The 17425-nt window shown below is 39.1% G+C and overlaps 1 protein-coding gene across 1 annotated transcript in view; it reads right to left on the bottom strand.

Moving 5' to 3' along the window:
• Positions 1-15176, bottom strand: part of LOC149250295 (deoxyhypusine synthase-like) — a 79006-nt gene extending 63830 nt beyond the window's left edge. The window contains exons 1-3 of the mRNA XM_089456424.1: positions 14814-15176; positions 14449-14616; positions 13328-13546 (exon numbers count right to left, since the gene is read on the bottom strand). Of these exons, the coding sequence (XP_089312550.1) occupies positions 13328-13546; positions 14449-14616; positions 14814-15050 (624 nt within the window). The 5' untranslated portion in view covers positions 15051-15176. The remainder of the gene's footprint in view (positions 1-13327; positions 13547-14448; positions 14617-14813) is intronic.
• Positions 15177-17425: the final 2249 nt, after the last annotated feature.

Genomic DNA, 17425 nt, shown 5'->3' with positions numbered 1-17425 from the left:
AGTGCACAATATTTATTTGTGTAAGGCTGAGCATATTGGTTTGGTGAAATGTTATGTTTGCAGAAATCATTCTATGAAGAAAGCTCCCTGATCCTATTATGTCCGCATTGATAGTTATCTGGTGAAGCTAGAATACGTTCCGATCGAAACCTCTACTTCAAAAGTGGTCCAAGGTATGACTTTGATTTTGGTTTTATATGTTGATGGTCTATACTTGATAGATAATGAGCCTTTGATGATCAAAGTAAGAGGGAGATTGCCTCTAAAGTTTGAAATGAAGAATCATGGCATGATGAATTAAGTTCTGAAGCTGGGGAAAGAAAATATATATAGTTAAGCTATTAAAGAAAATGGAAATGTAAAGCCTTGGACACTTCGATTTCATTTTAAGAAGTTATGAAGATATATTGTTGAATCTGACTTGGAAACCAATAGTTGATTGAAGCATTGATGTTCCATGTGAATACCCATCTGTATATGTGGAACCTAAGTGATTTCATGATTGATCCACCTCATACACATTAAGTTTCCGTCGAGTACCCTTCAAGATATTTTCATGAGATAATCAATCTCTAGTATGAGATATTATTCCTATGATATGTGACTGCATGGATGTATTGATGTTGTTTAGGATTGTTATTAGTGAGATGAGCACATCTAGGTGTTGCCTCAGTATGATATCTGCCATGATATTTTTGGATGAGAATTCTGTGGATTTAAGCATGACTGAGGTCGAGTACGATGTTGATGGCAAGGCTAACTGTGAGGCAGGTTGAAGAATCTCTTTGGAGAGTTGTTTTGAGCAGGTTTTGGATATGACAGGGTTACATTGTGATAATACTGAGTAGGATCCAATTGGCAGATAATCATGTATATAGCTAGGATTGATATCTCTTCATATATTGAGACAATGCTTTGATATGAGACAAGATTAGGCTTGTGGTTGCTGCCTCTGTGAGCGAGAGGATGAATAAGGTATCCTTTTGTGATATCTATATATATATAGATATAGATATATATATTTGTTATAACATAATATTTGATTTTATGTTTTACATAAATATGACACTACTGCTATTGCGGAATGATGATTAATGTGATACTAGATATGCGCACGATGATATGTTTCTGATCTACAAAGAGAAGGACTGGTCAAGAACACTGAGCCAACTCTTCCCCCCTGTCTGAGCTCCTAGGGTGAGGAATTGAGATAGAGGGATCCTGGGGTTGAGGGATCTCTGGAAAATAACGTCATATATTCTTATCCCTTATATGTTACCCATAGGGTTGGATATGTTTCTCCCCTATCTTGGTCTTTGCATCGTATACACCAATTGGCATCATACCCACAAGATGGGCTTGTTGGGAATACCGCTCCCCGTCTAGCTAACTGGTTGAGAGTGTACTTGGGGGTGTAAAATCCAAGCTGATTATGATGTAGGTGTTCTACCTCATGAATATTAAGGGTCGTTGTTGGGAATATTAGTGTGTAATAGGATGGGTTAATATGTTCTCCCCTTTACCACCTATTGCTCAATATGGGGTTGAATGTGTATTTTCTCCCCCTTGAGATTCTGGGTTGAGATGTTCTCCCCGATGTGGTTCCAGGATGAGATGTGCTCCCTAATGATAAACTCTATGATGTTTTCATAGGTGGTAGCATTGGGATCCCCACTGACAGTGATTCTGGGTTGAGATGTGCTCCTCGATGTAGTTTCAAGTTGATATGTGCTCCTGGAGATTGTTTTAGATTGAGATGTTCTATCCGACATGAATAGAGGGTGGTATCTTAGGCTCCCCTCTGATATCAAATTATTTTACTTTTAGATTCAAGAATGTTCAACATATGAGCAGGGAAAATCAAGAGATAAGATGGAATAAGAAAGAGATGAGTAAATATGAGCTGTGATGAAATTTGATGACAAGATACTTGAGATTGGATATGACTTGATGACAAGATTTTTGCAATGATTACATGATGCAGTTGGATTTTCTCCCTAGTTGAGAGGGAGTGTTAATTTTGGCAGCTCAGTGACAAATTCCAACCATGGGACAAGATTCCTCTTTTCGAGAGGACCAATTTTGACTATTGAAACACTCAATTTAAACAAGGGAAAGTGTACTTTTGAATTAAATCCCACATGTGCATATTTGATCAAGTCGGCCTAAAGCAAATTGGACACTCTTGGAATGCTATAAATACAAGTGACCTCAACCGATTTGGACACTCCCTTGCATAGTGGCCAAACTTATTGCAAACAAAGCACCTGCCCTTCCTTCTTCCCTTAGATCCAGTCTTTCCATGGAAATGACCTTTAGACCTTGCATTATTTCTCATTTTGGCATGAGTGGAGAATGCAGTGGAGTTTCTTCTATTAGAAGGCATTTCTTGATCCACCATTCTTGTTTCTTCTTGAATGCATCTTGACATCAATTCTTCAAACCCTGGAATTCAATCATTGTTGAGAATAGTGGTTCTAAATATATACCACTCGGGTGGGAGTCCTCCAAGGGTAGTGATAGTAAGTTCCCTAAGAATGACCTCTCCAATCGAAAGTAGATCATTCTTGATCTCAGTGATCCTAAAGAAGTAGGATTGAATATCCTTGTCCTTTCCCTTCTTAATATCTTTCAACTTATTCTTGCGAAATAGAATTTGATTAGCATTACTAACCTTGAACATGTTGATCAAATTGTCGTAGATCTCCTTGGAGGTCTTCAAATCAGAGATGTAGGCCACCAGACGTTTGTCAATGGAATCTATGATAATGTTCTTTGCTTTTCCTTAAACCCTATTGTTACCGAGAAAAGTGTCTATTTAGAACTGCTCTATCCCACTAAGGTGTGACAGCTGCCTTAGAAACAAACAAAGAAAACTACCTTTGTATTTCCTTTATGAACTATATATAGAGGGGGATAGAAAGAACCAACCTGTGTCTTGCGCTAGTCCTTTGATCCAATCCCTCTCTTCTTTGACAGATTCCTGCTACTTGCTCCCTTACTTGCCCAGCTTCACCAAGTACCTGTAAGATCACAGAAGAAGAAAACTATACAAAGACATGGATCTATATTCATAAACAGCTTAGGATCAGATTTAAGCTAACCATACAAATGTAACAAGCATCAATGATACAAAAGCATGGAGGAAAAACTCAAATAGTTTTTATTGATATACAAGAAGATCCAGGAGGAGTTACAACCGATGATTCCTGAGCCAGCATCAACCTCCCAGCAAAGAAGCCCCTCTTCACCTCCAACAAAGCATAAATCACCCAATACTCTGATATCTGTCCCAAAACCAACAACAATTCCTTACAATGTGCAAAATTTCAGCCTCTGGATCTCTGGGATGAGGGATCCATATATAGATGTATGCAAGGAGGATGAGTCAGCTTGTGATTTGATTAGTGTCTTCTCTCTGTCAGTTCTTGCTTCCACTTGGAGACTGAAGGCCTCTTACTCATCCTTGGTCGAATTCAGTGAGGCAAGTGTCATAGGAGAAGATTCTGGAAGCTTCCATTGTCTTTCCACCTCGCGGAATGACACTGCCATTTGTCATTTCTCGCCCAGCGCACCCTCATAGTGCATTTAGGTGCGTTGCAACGCACCCAGCTAGTGTGTTTAGGTGCTATGCAACGCACTTAGCCAGTGGAGCAGCTGAAATGATCTTGTTTTGACTTATTCTGAGCAGTTTCTGGTGGAGAACTTCTGGGAGAAGCTGTAATTTGTTGACCTTGTTCCTTTAGGGGTTAGAACAACACTTTTAGGGACTTAGGAGCCCTTGGTTTATGGACATTTCATGCTTGGATCTACAAGGCACAAAAATGTCTATAACAGTTGCCCCCTAAAGTATGAGGCTGTTAATCGGGTGAAATGCTTTATTATGAGGATCTGAAGTTCTTTCAATGCTGGGAGGAGACCTGTAATAAGATACAATACAATACATTATCTTCATACCGTTTTCATGATCTAGTTGAGGCGGGCATTCCCATGCTCAGCTTTATAAATTCATTTTCATGTACATAGGACAGACAATCGTCTGATTGTAGACTGATGGTTCTGATAGAGCCACCATCCTTTTGGTAGGATGATTATCTGTGCTGCAATGCTGTACATTTAATGTCTTTATTTCCCTGAATATATATCGCAGCCCAAATGGATGAAACTAGATCCGGGGTCTTCAATCTCGTCCGATCTTCACTCGAAGTACAAGTCAATCCATGTGAGAAATGTTTTGAAGTCGAACATGGAAAGACATCTCTTGATTACCAGTCAATGATGTAAACTGTTAACAAGTGCGAGAGGAATCACCGATAATGATAATGACCCTCAAGGTACTACAGTACAATTCACGTGGTGTGAATAAAGGACTTGGTGTCGAACACCACGCAAAATCTTTCGGTCGAAGGTCATTGATGTAAACCTGTCGACGGAAGTGAGAAACTTTCCATTGAGGCATGCAAGCTTCAAAGTACTGAATGGGGTGTTCCTAGACCAACTTCTTGGATAATGAGCTGATGTCAACAAGAAGTGATCTGTCAAAGGAGGGCCTTAATGAATCCCACATCAATGACACGGAACGGAGCAAATGATTTTGATGGAGGTGAAAACGATCTGATGATATACGGTTCAGGGTGGCGGTCATGAAAGTATGGAGTATAATGTATGGTAGTGGGTGGGACACAGGTGACTTCTCTGGATGACTTCTCTTGAACATGTTGGCGAAACTGATGTGATGGATTGGTATCATTAACCCCAAATGTGGATGGTATGGTGTGACCATGGCGATGTGACCGGTGAATGAAACAACCCAACCCGACTCGGATACGGAGTGGAAGTGTCATGTTCAAGAGCGACTTGCTACCAATAAATATTCTTTGAGTTTTCTTCCCAATTTTTCCCCAGTCATTGCTGACCAGTACCTCTTTATTTTTGTCAAGCTTGAGGAGGATAACATATGCTTGTTCTATAATTTGCCCTTCGGGCAAACCCATCGCTATGTTTTAACAAGCCTAGCGATAGTGAAACTCGTTCTCGTCTAAAGACAAGTTTGTCGCTATTAATCTTTTTAACGAGTTTAACGACAAAGATAACTCGGCCCTTTTCATTTTTAGAGAGTCTGAAAAGGTACGTAAAGGTAACTCCAAAATTCCTTTTTCGTCATTTAATCCCTTAAGTCCGAAAAAGTATAAAACAATACAGAAGGGATGAATTTTCGATAGTTTTAACGAGCCGAACAAATCAAGCGCTCGATCTTTTTGTGCAATAATCCCTCAGGTCCAAAAAGATTAAAATCTAGAGGAGGGATAGCACTTCCTGTCCCTTTAACGAGCTGGAAGGCCAAGGACTCGGCAATCTTTTCATATTTTACGAGTCAGTTGAAAAGGGCTTAAAGAAGACTCGTCTTTTGAGGAACGAGTGATAAGACGGGTAGCAGCTGATTCCAGGTAAGGCTTGGAATTTTCCAATCACAGCAGTGTCACAAGTATGGCTAGTGAAATCACTCTTCGCAGCTGTTCCTCAAAATGGGTAAACAATCAAATGGAGGTGAATGATCGGCCAATGTAAAAGTGGAGGTGACGGTGCAAACACGACCAAGGCTTTAATGGTTGAAGTACTACATTCACGGTGGTTATTTACCGGGGGAATAGTTCATTTTTTAACGAGCTTAAACGCGGGTGGAAACATTTGCTCGGTGCGGGTTTATTTTTTAACGAGCTTGAACCTTGCGGTAACACTGCTCGATTAATCCAGTCGTATGATAAGAATGTCTCATATAAAACGGCAACTTTTAGAGTTTTGCCCCACATCCTTTCTTTATGCAAGTTAGGAAACGACTAATCCAAAAAACAGATAAATAATCGCTCTTTGCTTGCACACCAAAAGGTTTGCATGCCCCCAGGTATAAAACAGAGTTTCAAGGTTACCTCTACTTCTATCCGCCAAAACATTTGTTTTACCGAGAGAGGCCTACCTCTTACAGGTTACCCAAAGATTGTTCTATTTGCGGCGCGAACAAAACACTTCTTCGGCGATGTCTACCGAGATAAACAAAGGTGAGTGGCAGCGCTCGCCAACTCACATAACTTTGACAAGAGAATCCTGTACTAGAATAACCCCCTCTTCCAATCACGGACGGGGGTACAGACTAGGCATATTCTCCCGCGGAAACCTACTCTATACCCGAAGTTTTCCTTCCAAAGCAGACCAGGATGCATGCCCCTGGGTTTCAGTCATATCCCTCCGAATTACTCGCGCTCATCGGGAGGACGGACTGGAGATTGAGACATTTCTTGCGTGAAAAGACCATTCAGGGATGGTATATGACTATTTGCTCTGTATGATCCGGGAAATGAAAGCTGGTCCACGAGATTGACCACTCTTCCTTCGTGCGGAAAACACATTACTCTAAAGAGTGAGGAGACAATGGCTCCCATGCAATAAATATAGTCTCGTCCAAGGAGTAGATTGTAATCCATGGGTCCTTGAACTACCATTACGTTCATGCGAACGGTTTTCCCTCTCAATGTTATGGGCACATCGGGAAGGATCCCTAAAGGTCGACTGGTTCCTTTATCAAAGCCTGTCAGATTTCTCATCTCAGGCAAAAGCGATGGCGAACCAATCGCTTTCCAAGCAGTTGAGGAAAGGATACTCACAGAAGCGCCCTCATCTATGATGGTACCAGCCATAACCATTCTATATATTTGAACGATAATTCGGAATGGTATGCTTGCTGGTAAACGGGGTCTGCCTAGTTGATTCCAGTCGAAGGACACAACTAGGTTGCTTGGAGGTGGGATCGAATAGACGGCCGGGTACGACTCTGACGAACTTCCTTCCTGCGGTAAAGGAACAGGTAAATTGCCCCCATGTTCGTTGGAGTCTGTGCTTATGAAAAGAATTTGGACGGTGTCATCCTTGTTCTCTTCAGTGATTGTATCATCTGAAGATGAAACCTCTGGAGGCAAGACCGGGTCAACTGCCGCCTTGACCTTTTGACTTTCGTCTGGTATGGATCCAGATGGTTTATCTTCAATGATAGGTGCTTCAGCCGACCACCTAAGCGGGCCAGCCGAATTTTCAACTAGTGACGGACTCGGCAAGAGTTTTTTATATCCAGGAGGAAGTCATAACGGTGAAACTGGACGATCATCCAAAATTCTTTTAGCTTCGTCTAAGAAGGGACAACGGTGGACGGCATGATCGCCTTCACACAGTTTACAAGGAAATCTATATTTTCCTTTTTGTCCTGGGGCTTCACTTTCACTAGTCGACGGTGTGCTTTCAACATGATCATCAGAGGTTGACGACACCGGGTTGTGCAAACGAGGAGACCAATCCCTTAATATCCGAGGGATGCAAGGACAATCTCTGTGAAAGTGGTCTCCTTTGCAAATGACACATGGCGATTTAGGTCTGGTCGGTGCAGTGTGTGGATTTTCGTTAGACAACACTTGTTTTCCCCCATTCGCCTTCGGCTCCTTCTTCTTCTTCTCTTTCTTCTTCTTCTCCTTCTTCTCCTTAGGAACTTGACTTTTGGCTTTTCCAGCCCCATCAAGCGAAGAGGAAGGAAGAGAGGAAGAATTTGAGGAAGTAGAAGGTTGGTGGGCAACTCTGGACTCGTCTAATTGCTGATTCGATTGTTCAGGAATAGTGGTGTTCTGAACGACAGAGGTTGAGAAGAGCCATACAGGCAAACCAATTGTCAGCCCTGGAAGCGACAATGTGGCCATATGGGGCACACCAACATCTCCCCAAGAGGAGAAGGGACTAGGATTTCCTCCAAGGGGAATTCCTTGGTTGGTAGACTCCATTTTCTCAACCCAAGATCAACGTAGGAAAGGGTAATGAACATTCCATTTAAAATAAATTTTTATACGCTTTGACACAACTTGTTTTTTCAGTTTTTAAGAGTCGAGAAAAAACAAAAGATGACTCTAGTCTCCTTCGATTTTTAATGAGCCTGAAGTGACAAGTGCTCAGATGGACCTTTTCCGTTAAGGAGTCTGAAAAGGAACGAAAGGGACTGCTCTGGAGATCTAGGTAGAAGGAGTACCAAACCAATCGCAAAACTGCAGAATACTTTTTACGGTACGACAGTCAATCTTCTCGAATGCTGTGTTCAGTGCATTGCGATCGATAGGGCGGCAGACACGGCTTCCTATGGATAAAGGATTTAAGCCTATAGGGGTCTCCCAAAATATACTCGACGATACGTGGGAGCACAAGTCCGTACTGGCACTTGTCATCTCAAAGTGGAGGAATCACCCAACCATCAGTGAGGACAACAGTTACCAGGCTTTACGACGCCGGAATACGTCTCTAGCCTAAACCTCTAAATGTTGTGTGTTAAGTTCCAAAGTGTTGTTAGATTCATTGAATTTATTTTAAGTTAATCTTTCTTATGAAGTTTGCCTCTTGGGTTCACCACGAGATGTAGATGTAATTCCTAAAATGCAATCTAAAGATGATAAACAAACTTTTATCTCTTTTGTGCAATGAAAATCCTAGCTACTAGAGGAAAACAAAGACACAATCTTTTCACAAAGAGCAAAGAGCACACTGTAAATGCACTTTCCTAAATAAAGCCAAACAGACTGTCAATACGCAAATGCACATGCAAGTATTTGTTTTCGACTTTCTTAGTATTGATGCTAAAAATAAAGTTGATGTACAAATCTGAATTTGCTTTCAAGCGACAAACACAAACAAGCTTCTTTTCGAAATCAAAAGATAAAGACGATTACGACACTTTACGATTTTGAAATGAACACTCGTTTTTGACACTAGAAAAACACAAATTCAGACCAAAGGCAATAGTAAAAGTATAATCGACCATCAACAGCAATCAAACTTTCTCCTATGATCGAAATCGACACTTGCGACAGATATAAATCAAAGGACGACAGTACGACTATTCTACTTTTGCAATGGAAAACTGTAAACGACTCAACAAACACACAAAAACATCTACAGTTCTTTTGTACAAAGGAGGCGGAATATCAGCAAGGAAAAGGGGTTTTTAAACAGACATATACTGATCACAGGCTGCAAAATTCAGAGACAAAACTGGAAAAAATGAAGCACAAGAACCTCAGCTGCACAGGGCTAGTCTGATCAGCGCACCTGCAACACAGAGAAACTGGATTGCAGCGCAGGTTGCCCTTTCGGGAAGTGCGCTGAAATGCAGGAACTCTTAACAGTACCTGCGCTGGGCCAGAAACGAGAATCTGTCCGGGTTCTGGGTCATGGTTTGCAGTTTAGTCTTTGGTTTTTGGCCGAGTAAAAGCAATCAGTAATGCACAATCAGGGGTAGATCTAAGGAGGATCTAAGAGCTATCACAAGGGCAATCAGATCATTTGTGAATCAGCTGTTCAAATCATAAACAAATCCAGTGAATGGATTGAAGCAGCAGATGTCTACTTTGCATTTGTTATGGCAAATGGAGTTCGAATGCTACTTATAAGTTTATGCAACAAACAACAAAGAGATACACAAACAAACTAATTAGACATTTTCCCCAGTGGAGTCACCATTTTGTTACCGAGAAAAGTGTCTATTTAGAACTGCTCTATCCCACTAAGGTGTGACAATTGCCTTAGAAACAAACAGAGAAAACTACTTTTGTATTTCCTTTATGAACTATAGATAGAAGGGGATAGAAAGAACCGACCTGTGTCTTGCGCTAGTCCTTTGATCCAATCCCTCTCTTCTTTGACAGCTTCCTGCTACTTGCTCCCTTACTTGCCCAACTTCACCAAGTACCTGTAAGATCACAGAAGAAGAAAACTATACAAAGACATGGATCTATATTCATAAACAACTTAGGATCAGATTTAAGCTAACCATACAAATGTAACAAGCATCAATGATACAAAAGCATGGAGGAAAAACTCAAATAGTTTTTATTGATATACAAGAAGATCCAGGAGGAGTTACAACCGATGATTCCTGACCCAGCATCAACCTCCCAGCAAAGAAGCCCCTCTTCACCTCCAACAAAGCATAAATCACCCAATACTCTGATATCTGTCCCAAAACCAACAACAATTCCTTACAATGTGCAAAATTCCAGCCTCTGGATCTTTGGGATGAGGGATCCATATATAGATGTATGCAAGGAGGATGAGTCAGCTTGTGATTTGATTAGTGTCTTCTCTCTGTCAGTTCTTGCTTCCACTTGGAGACTGAAGGCCTCTTACTCATCCTTGGTCGAATTCAGTGAGGCAAGTGTCATAGGAGAAGATTCTGGAAGCTTCCATTGTCTTTCCACCTCGCGGAATGACACTGCCATTTGTCATTTCTCGCCCAGCGCACCCTCATATTGCATTTAGGTGCGTTGCAACGCACCCAGCTAGTGTGTTTAGGTGCTATGCAACGCACTTAGCCAGTGGAGCAGCTGAAATGATCCTGTTTTGACTTATTCTGAGCAGTTTCTGGTGGAGAACTTCTGGGAGAAGTTGTAATTTGTTGACCTTGTTCCTTTAGGGGTTAGAACAACACTTTTAGGGACTTAGGAGCCCTTGGTTTATGGACATTTCATGCTTGGAGCTGCAAGGCACAAAAATGTCTATAACACCTATTGTACTTGGTCTTCGCAGCAGCCGGTGCATTTGAAGGAGGCTCAGGGATTTTACCCTGCACATAATCCAACACTTCTTGTTCTTCTAAGGGTAAATCAAGAGACATCTTCCATCCATGATAATTAGATTTTTCATAAAGCTTGTCTTCATTGGGAAGTGGGATGAGGAACCCATTGAGCCTTTTGTCCTTGTCCAACTATCATTGGTGATTGCTCTTTCACTATTGCTTGGGCATTGTCTTCACCTCATCTCTGATACCATGTTAATTTTAGGTAAAAATGGTATGTTCTATGCTTAGGAGCAATTTTACTTCAATTTCTTTATTATCCCAATATCAATATCCAGTTTAGCAATCACATCGACATGATAGTAAAATGCAGATAGAACATAAACATAAACAGTAGAAGACAAGCCAAGACAAGAGGACACAAGATGTGGCACCAGCCAGGGACAAACCCCAATGTGGGGAAACCCTTGATCAAATCTTGTTATAGTCTTCAATAGTTCAGCAGAGGGAGATGGTACAGTTTACAAATCTTATATTTTGTAACAGCAGTAAAAGAGCCCTAACTAGAAATGACAATGTTGGTCAACAAGGCAGATTCGACCCTCAACAATTTGGTTAACTTCAGTCAACTTTGGCCTCCAAACAGAAAGATGAATAAACCCTCAAAACAACCCAAAACAGTCCAGTCCAACATGGTCAAACAACCAACCCAACGGTCAGCCCTAGCTGCAATCAACATTGGTCAAAGTCAACATTTGACCTCGATTTCTGTGCCCAGAAATGCGGCCTGCCCAAACAGAAATATATCACCCAAAAACGTAGTCAAACATGTCAACGTTGTTGGTCAACGCATGGTAAAATTGTCCAAAAATTATTCGGTCTCCTGAAATTTCGGATGTGTGGAGAGAGAGGCCCAGAAATCCACACCCGATCAATGAGGAGAGGGAGAAAGAGAAGTGTGAAGATGAGTGTGTCCAAATGAGGCTAAGTCACCTTCTATCTATATGCAAGGTTGAGGATGAATAGACATGACTGTTGGGCTTCTAAGCCTACATAAGTTTGCTGGCCGACCTTGACAATTTTACCATAATCAAAATAAATTCATAACTTCATTTGTACATGTTAGAATCAAATGATCTTTAGATCAATCCTACACCTATCGGAGAGAGGAATCCAAGAAAAATATCAGTTGTCATAAATAAGATGACCCATGTGGAGTTTGGCCCTAGTTGCCAATTTTAACATTTTCTAGAAATTTTGTCAATGTCATTGATTGTAATAACTATGTTAGGATGTTTGCAAGCAAGAGCAGTTTTCTAAAATTTTGCAAATGCTCTTTACAACTAACTCTGTTTTGAATACAATTTGTATGCAATACTCTTTTGGAAAACCTTTGTACTTCATTTTCAATCCTACAATTCTCTTTGTTCTCTATTTTACCATTTACCCCATCAAAATGTAGGTTCATGCCCATTCTAAAAACCATGGACTAGTAATCACTTTTTGAAAATGCAACAGATAAACAGATTTTTGAGAGATAAAATTTCTTCGTAAAAAACATTAATTAACAACAATATATAGCATGATTAAAAGGTATAAAAATGTGAAACAATCAAGGTTTAACACTCTCTTTATATTCCTTAATAGTCGTAACACCTTATAAGGAACACCTCAAGCCAAAACAAGCATAGTAACTAAAGTAGTACAATTTTTTTACATTACCCAAATATATCTATCTATTTCTGCATCATGCACCCAAAACAGTCATATATTTATGGGATTATTCATCTCTAGCTGTAACACTGTATAAAGAAGACCTCAAGCCAAAACATGTATATTAGCTCAAGTAGTACAAATTTTTAATGCTATCCAAAGTATATTTGTCTTTTCTGCATCAAGCACCTAAAACAGATATATTTATGGGCATTTTCTGTTTTCTATGGGTATTTCCATTTTTGAATAAGAAATATTCCTGGTTATGTTCATCTCATGTACGAAATCCTTTTTATATCCCTCGCACATCTAGTATAACAAGGAAAAGGATGGTATAGCAATGAACAGAGGAATATTAAATACTAGGAAATATGGTCAAAATAATTTCTATAGTAGCTCAATGAACAATACTCTACAGACTCAGATCTCTTCTATAGTGAAAATACCACTAGCCACAAACCAACGTCCATGATACATGAACCAAAATCAGAATTTAGGAGGAAAAAATATCTTGATGTAATTCAATTATTCCTTGCATCACAGGTGTTGCTGCATATCTTGAGATCATTTGGTCCATTATTTCGTGACCTTGAGTTTTTGTTTCGAAAATGAAGACACTCATCCCTGTCGGCCCTTGTTGTAGCCTCATCCTTTTTACAGTCAACTTCATTGGTTTTACCAACCAACAAACATGGTTGAGCACACAGGCAGGCAGACATGAACCCCTCCCCATTGATATCTCCCTATGACTTACTCTTATTGGTCAAGAAATTTCAGTTTAGCAGCCACACACCTCCCTTTAGGAATAAGGAAAGCTTCTGTAGTAATTTTTTAATGAGGGTTTGATTCAAACCATGCCCTCCTCAAAAGGCATCTAGTCCTACAAACCATGTATTCCAGGTGCTGATTATAACTGATATTAACAAGGAAAATAAAAACACACAAATATACAGGAAAACACCCCAACTGATAAGAGCAATGAAATAACTATGTTGCCTTAAAAAAATGCTACATAAATACCTGTTCTTTTTGCTCCTTTAAAAGTTGATAAAAAATGGGTATGATCCAGTCTTCAAACTTGCAGTAATTGTCATTAGGCACTAACAGATTACCAATTTGATTCAATCCATTTGAACGTAACTGAGCTCCGGGTAGTGAAAAATCACCAGTATAGGTCGGTGCTAGACATTTAATCAGGTATTCTTCAACCCCTCCTGCCGTGGTAACCAGCACATCAACCTGTACACATTTCTCTGCCAACATGAATTGAAGCTTTGTTACTAGAGCAGGCGTGGCCAAACTCACAATAGGCCACGTGAATGGAAAAAGTACTGCAATATCATTATAACAAATAATTTAACTAGACAAAAAAACGAAAAAAATAGGCAAAATGATATGAGTTTACCACTACAAGAAACAACAGAAATCTTACAGTTGCTTGTTTATGTGGACAACTGGATTGTATGGATAATAATTACACCTTCTAATGCATATGTGTAAGAATTTTACAATATTCTTCCTTGAATTGATGATAATTTTTCCATATTCCTCCTAATACTGATGATAAGTCAAAATAGGCACCAGAGCACACATTTGCAGCATTTAACTTTCTTTAATTTCACTCAGAGTGGGTGATGGAAGATGAGGGAATTTTCAAGAAATAATGGGCTGATAGTATTCAAGATGTGGCATGTGAAATACATGGCTAACAGTCTCGTGAATCGTGGTTCTATAGTGAATACGGTGGCACGCCAGGCTGCCCACGCTGAATGCAGCGCTATGCCAGACCACCGGCCAAGGTTCAGTTCCCCTGGAGGTATGAAAAAGAAAATGGACCAAGTGGTTTTGATAGAAGAAAACCCCACGTCTTGGGTGGTTTTGAAAGAAGAGAACCCCTATTTTTGATAGACAAAAGGTTATGCTTAGTGATTAGCCCCTTCAAGTCAGTTTCACCCATACAAGCAATCTGCTTGTAGTGCACAACCTCTTAGGGCTCGTTGCAATGCTTCTTTTGAGTTTAAAGGAAGTACTTTAAAAAATAATGAAGACAGAGCAAAATTCTATAACAATTCTTCTACATTGAAAATGGGAAAATGCTATAACAATTCTTCTATATTAGGCAAGTGTAGATAGAGACTCACCATGTGATGCTCTGCTAAGATCCGAATAGTGTCTCGCGGACCGGAAGAGATGAGGTTCGAAGTAAAACCCATGAATATTTTGCACTTTACACTTTGTCTAAAAGTTGCATCCCTCTCTTCCTCGCTGCAACCTTCTTCAATCGGTTCGTCGCTTGGCCTCCAGTCTAGCTATGAAATGAAATGAAAGGATCCAATGATGAGCAACCGACAGATAACCAAAAAAATTTATTCTAATATAGTCGAACTGCTTATGCAGAGGCCAAGTCATATAGTGTATGAATAGGAAGTGTAACCAGCGTTGTATTCAATAAGCACCCAAAAAAGGAAAATGAGGAAAATGGGATATTACTGATGGTATCACCTACCATATTATTGATAAGAGCAATAGCCCGACCAAGATGAGAAGCCTGGAAACCCGTAGTTAACATTGACAAGAGAAGCTTTTCGTGATCAATTCCTTCGTTAAAATCATACCCACTCACTATTGTGGATTTGTCATTCAGCTTCGCCGATGATTTCATGGTTGTAGCATGGGCGGAGATTGGAAACCCTTCGGGTGCATCCATGGGGGTGGTAACACTGTTAGTAGGCTCTGAGCCCATCCTCTTCTATTCTATATACTGGGTATACTGTGAAGAAGAGGAGGGACCCCGTGCATGTCTGTGCTCTGTGCAAATATGAGGAGAAGTTGTCCCCTCATGCCCTATTGCATTTAAAAGATGCTTGTGTTCAAGCCTTCCAAAGGCATTTAGTACTCACTTTGCAACACTATTTATAATTGACTTTAAAATTGTGTTGTGGGATATTTTATTTTTAAAATAATAATATTTTTTTTTTTAAGTTAGTTTATTATATCTGTCGAAGGTAGAGTATTGCCGAGGAATCCATTTGTGTGAAAAGTAATTTTTTAAAATTCTGGTAAAATTAAATATTAAATTTATTTTTTTAGAAAATTAAAATTAACTTTTTTATTTTTAAAATTTAAAAATGGGTAGTTAATTAATTTTATATGGTTTAAAATTAATTAGTTAAAATTAAAAATTGTTTAAAAAAATTAATTAAAAAATAATAATGTTAGTATTATTAATATTTAAAAATATATATATATATATATATATAAAGTATTTTATAATTAATATTTTTTATTCATTATTATATTTTTTTAACAATAAATATTTACATTGATTGGAATTTTTTTAATCAGTTTACTTATGTTTTTTTGTCTATACTTCTCTTCTCCATCTAATATCTAATTAATATTTTTTCTATTCATTATTATATTTTTTAACAATAAATATTTGCATTGATAGGCAATTTTTTAATCATATTACTTATGTTTTTTGTCTACACTTCTCTTCTTCTCCTAACATCTGGCACACATTTTTTTACGCTCACCCTTCTCTCCGCTTCACATCTGGTTCCTTTGTGCACTCATGGTCTCTGCAAAATTGGTGATACACCTATTGTTTCTAGTTCCATGTTGTGACGGATTTTTCATCGCACGACCAACAACTAACTACCTACTTCCATGACCCATGTTAAACATACTTGTTGTCATGTCAAGTAAAATTTCATTAACACTCTTATTTATGTATTATCCCGCCCTCTTTCTTAGTTCCTTGTGTTGTGTACTATCCCTCTTACTAAGCTCCCTGTGTAGTGTATTATCCCTCTTACTGGGTTCCTTGCTTGCATTTTTGTTCCAGTTTGAATCATCGTTTCCTCTGTTCGACAATCATGAATGTGCATTGCAAGCGACCCTAGTCAAAGTTTCATACAAGGAGAAAATTTTAGTCGACTTCTCTAAATTCAAGTTGTTTCCCTCCTTTGAAGAGTTGGAAATCCTCTAGATTTGGTGGTTTTGCGAGGTAGACAAGTCCAATCTCGAATTGCAGGTTAGTCATTCAACTGAGCTTTGCGACTCTGTGAGTCTGTGTTTATGGGGGGTTTTCACTGAAGTTTGTTTATTTTGTAGAGGGTTCTGCTTTTGTTTGTTTTTGTTTTTATGATGTTCTTGCAAACAACTTAATCCACAACCACATTTGCTCAAGGCAGTTCCACGTCTTAAGTGTTGTAAGCAGAATTTGTTTCTTGGATAATTAATAAGATATTGTTGCGAATCCCAGTTTGAATCCCACCGAGGCATTACATTTTCGTCAACAAAAACCCTTGTTCCAATAGACAAAACTCTCACCTAGAAAATGAATAAATAAATACAGTAGGGCTTTGAGATCAAACATATTGAACAAGTGCAGAGTCGAACACACTTCAGCAATGGAGGTGTTATGCAACCGGCTCACAAAATAGAAGAAAAAATAGATCAACGACTTCAAAATTATCCTCTTAGAGGGGGAAACCTCTTTTATATTACATAAACGAGCAATTCTTGGATGATACAAATCACAATACCTTCTTTGTATATATAGGAGTCTAAGGGGTCACAATATAATTAGAGCCTACATAACAATAATAATGTAAGGGCACAACAATAAAAATAGTGGGTTTCTATGGGGCACAACAATAACAATATATGGGCTACATGGGTACAACAATAACAATAAGGGGGGTACGCTAGTATTATAGGGACCTAACATGCCCCTCTCCTTCAAAAAAATGGTGTCCTCAATGCTTGAGTAGTTTTGGATGCTTATGTATAAAATTTTCATCCTCCCATGTGGAATATTTAGAGGGTAAGTTCTTCCACTTAATGAGATACTCTGAAATTAATCGATTTCGTAGTTGTCAGGTTCTTGTTTCTGTGACCGCTTCAGGCTCAAATATGATTTTTCCTTCTTCATCAATTTTTGGCAGCATTGTTTGAACTGGAAGGTTGTCATCGATAACCTTATTTACGCATGGAACATGGAAAACTGGGTGTACTTGGGAAGATGTAGGTAGTTCCAATTTGTATGCCATAGTACCAATATTTTGCAACACATTGTAAGGATTGTAGTGCTATAATTTATTATCCTTCTTA

This window comes from Pinus tabuliformis, chromosome 7 (assembly GCF_031772625.1).
Source record: "Pinus tabuliformis cultivar Carrire ecotype Pingquan chromosome 7, CPIR1, whole genome shotgun sequence".
NCBI lineage: Eukaryota > Viridiplantae > Streptophyta > Pinopsida > Pinales > Pinaceae > Pinus > Pinus tabuliformis.
The sequence above is the reverse complement of the archived record's forward strand: the minus strand, read 5'-3'. Positions and strand labels throughout refer to the sequence as shown.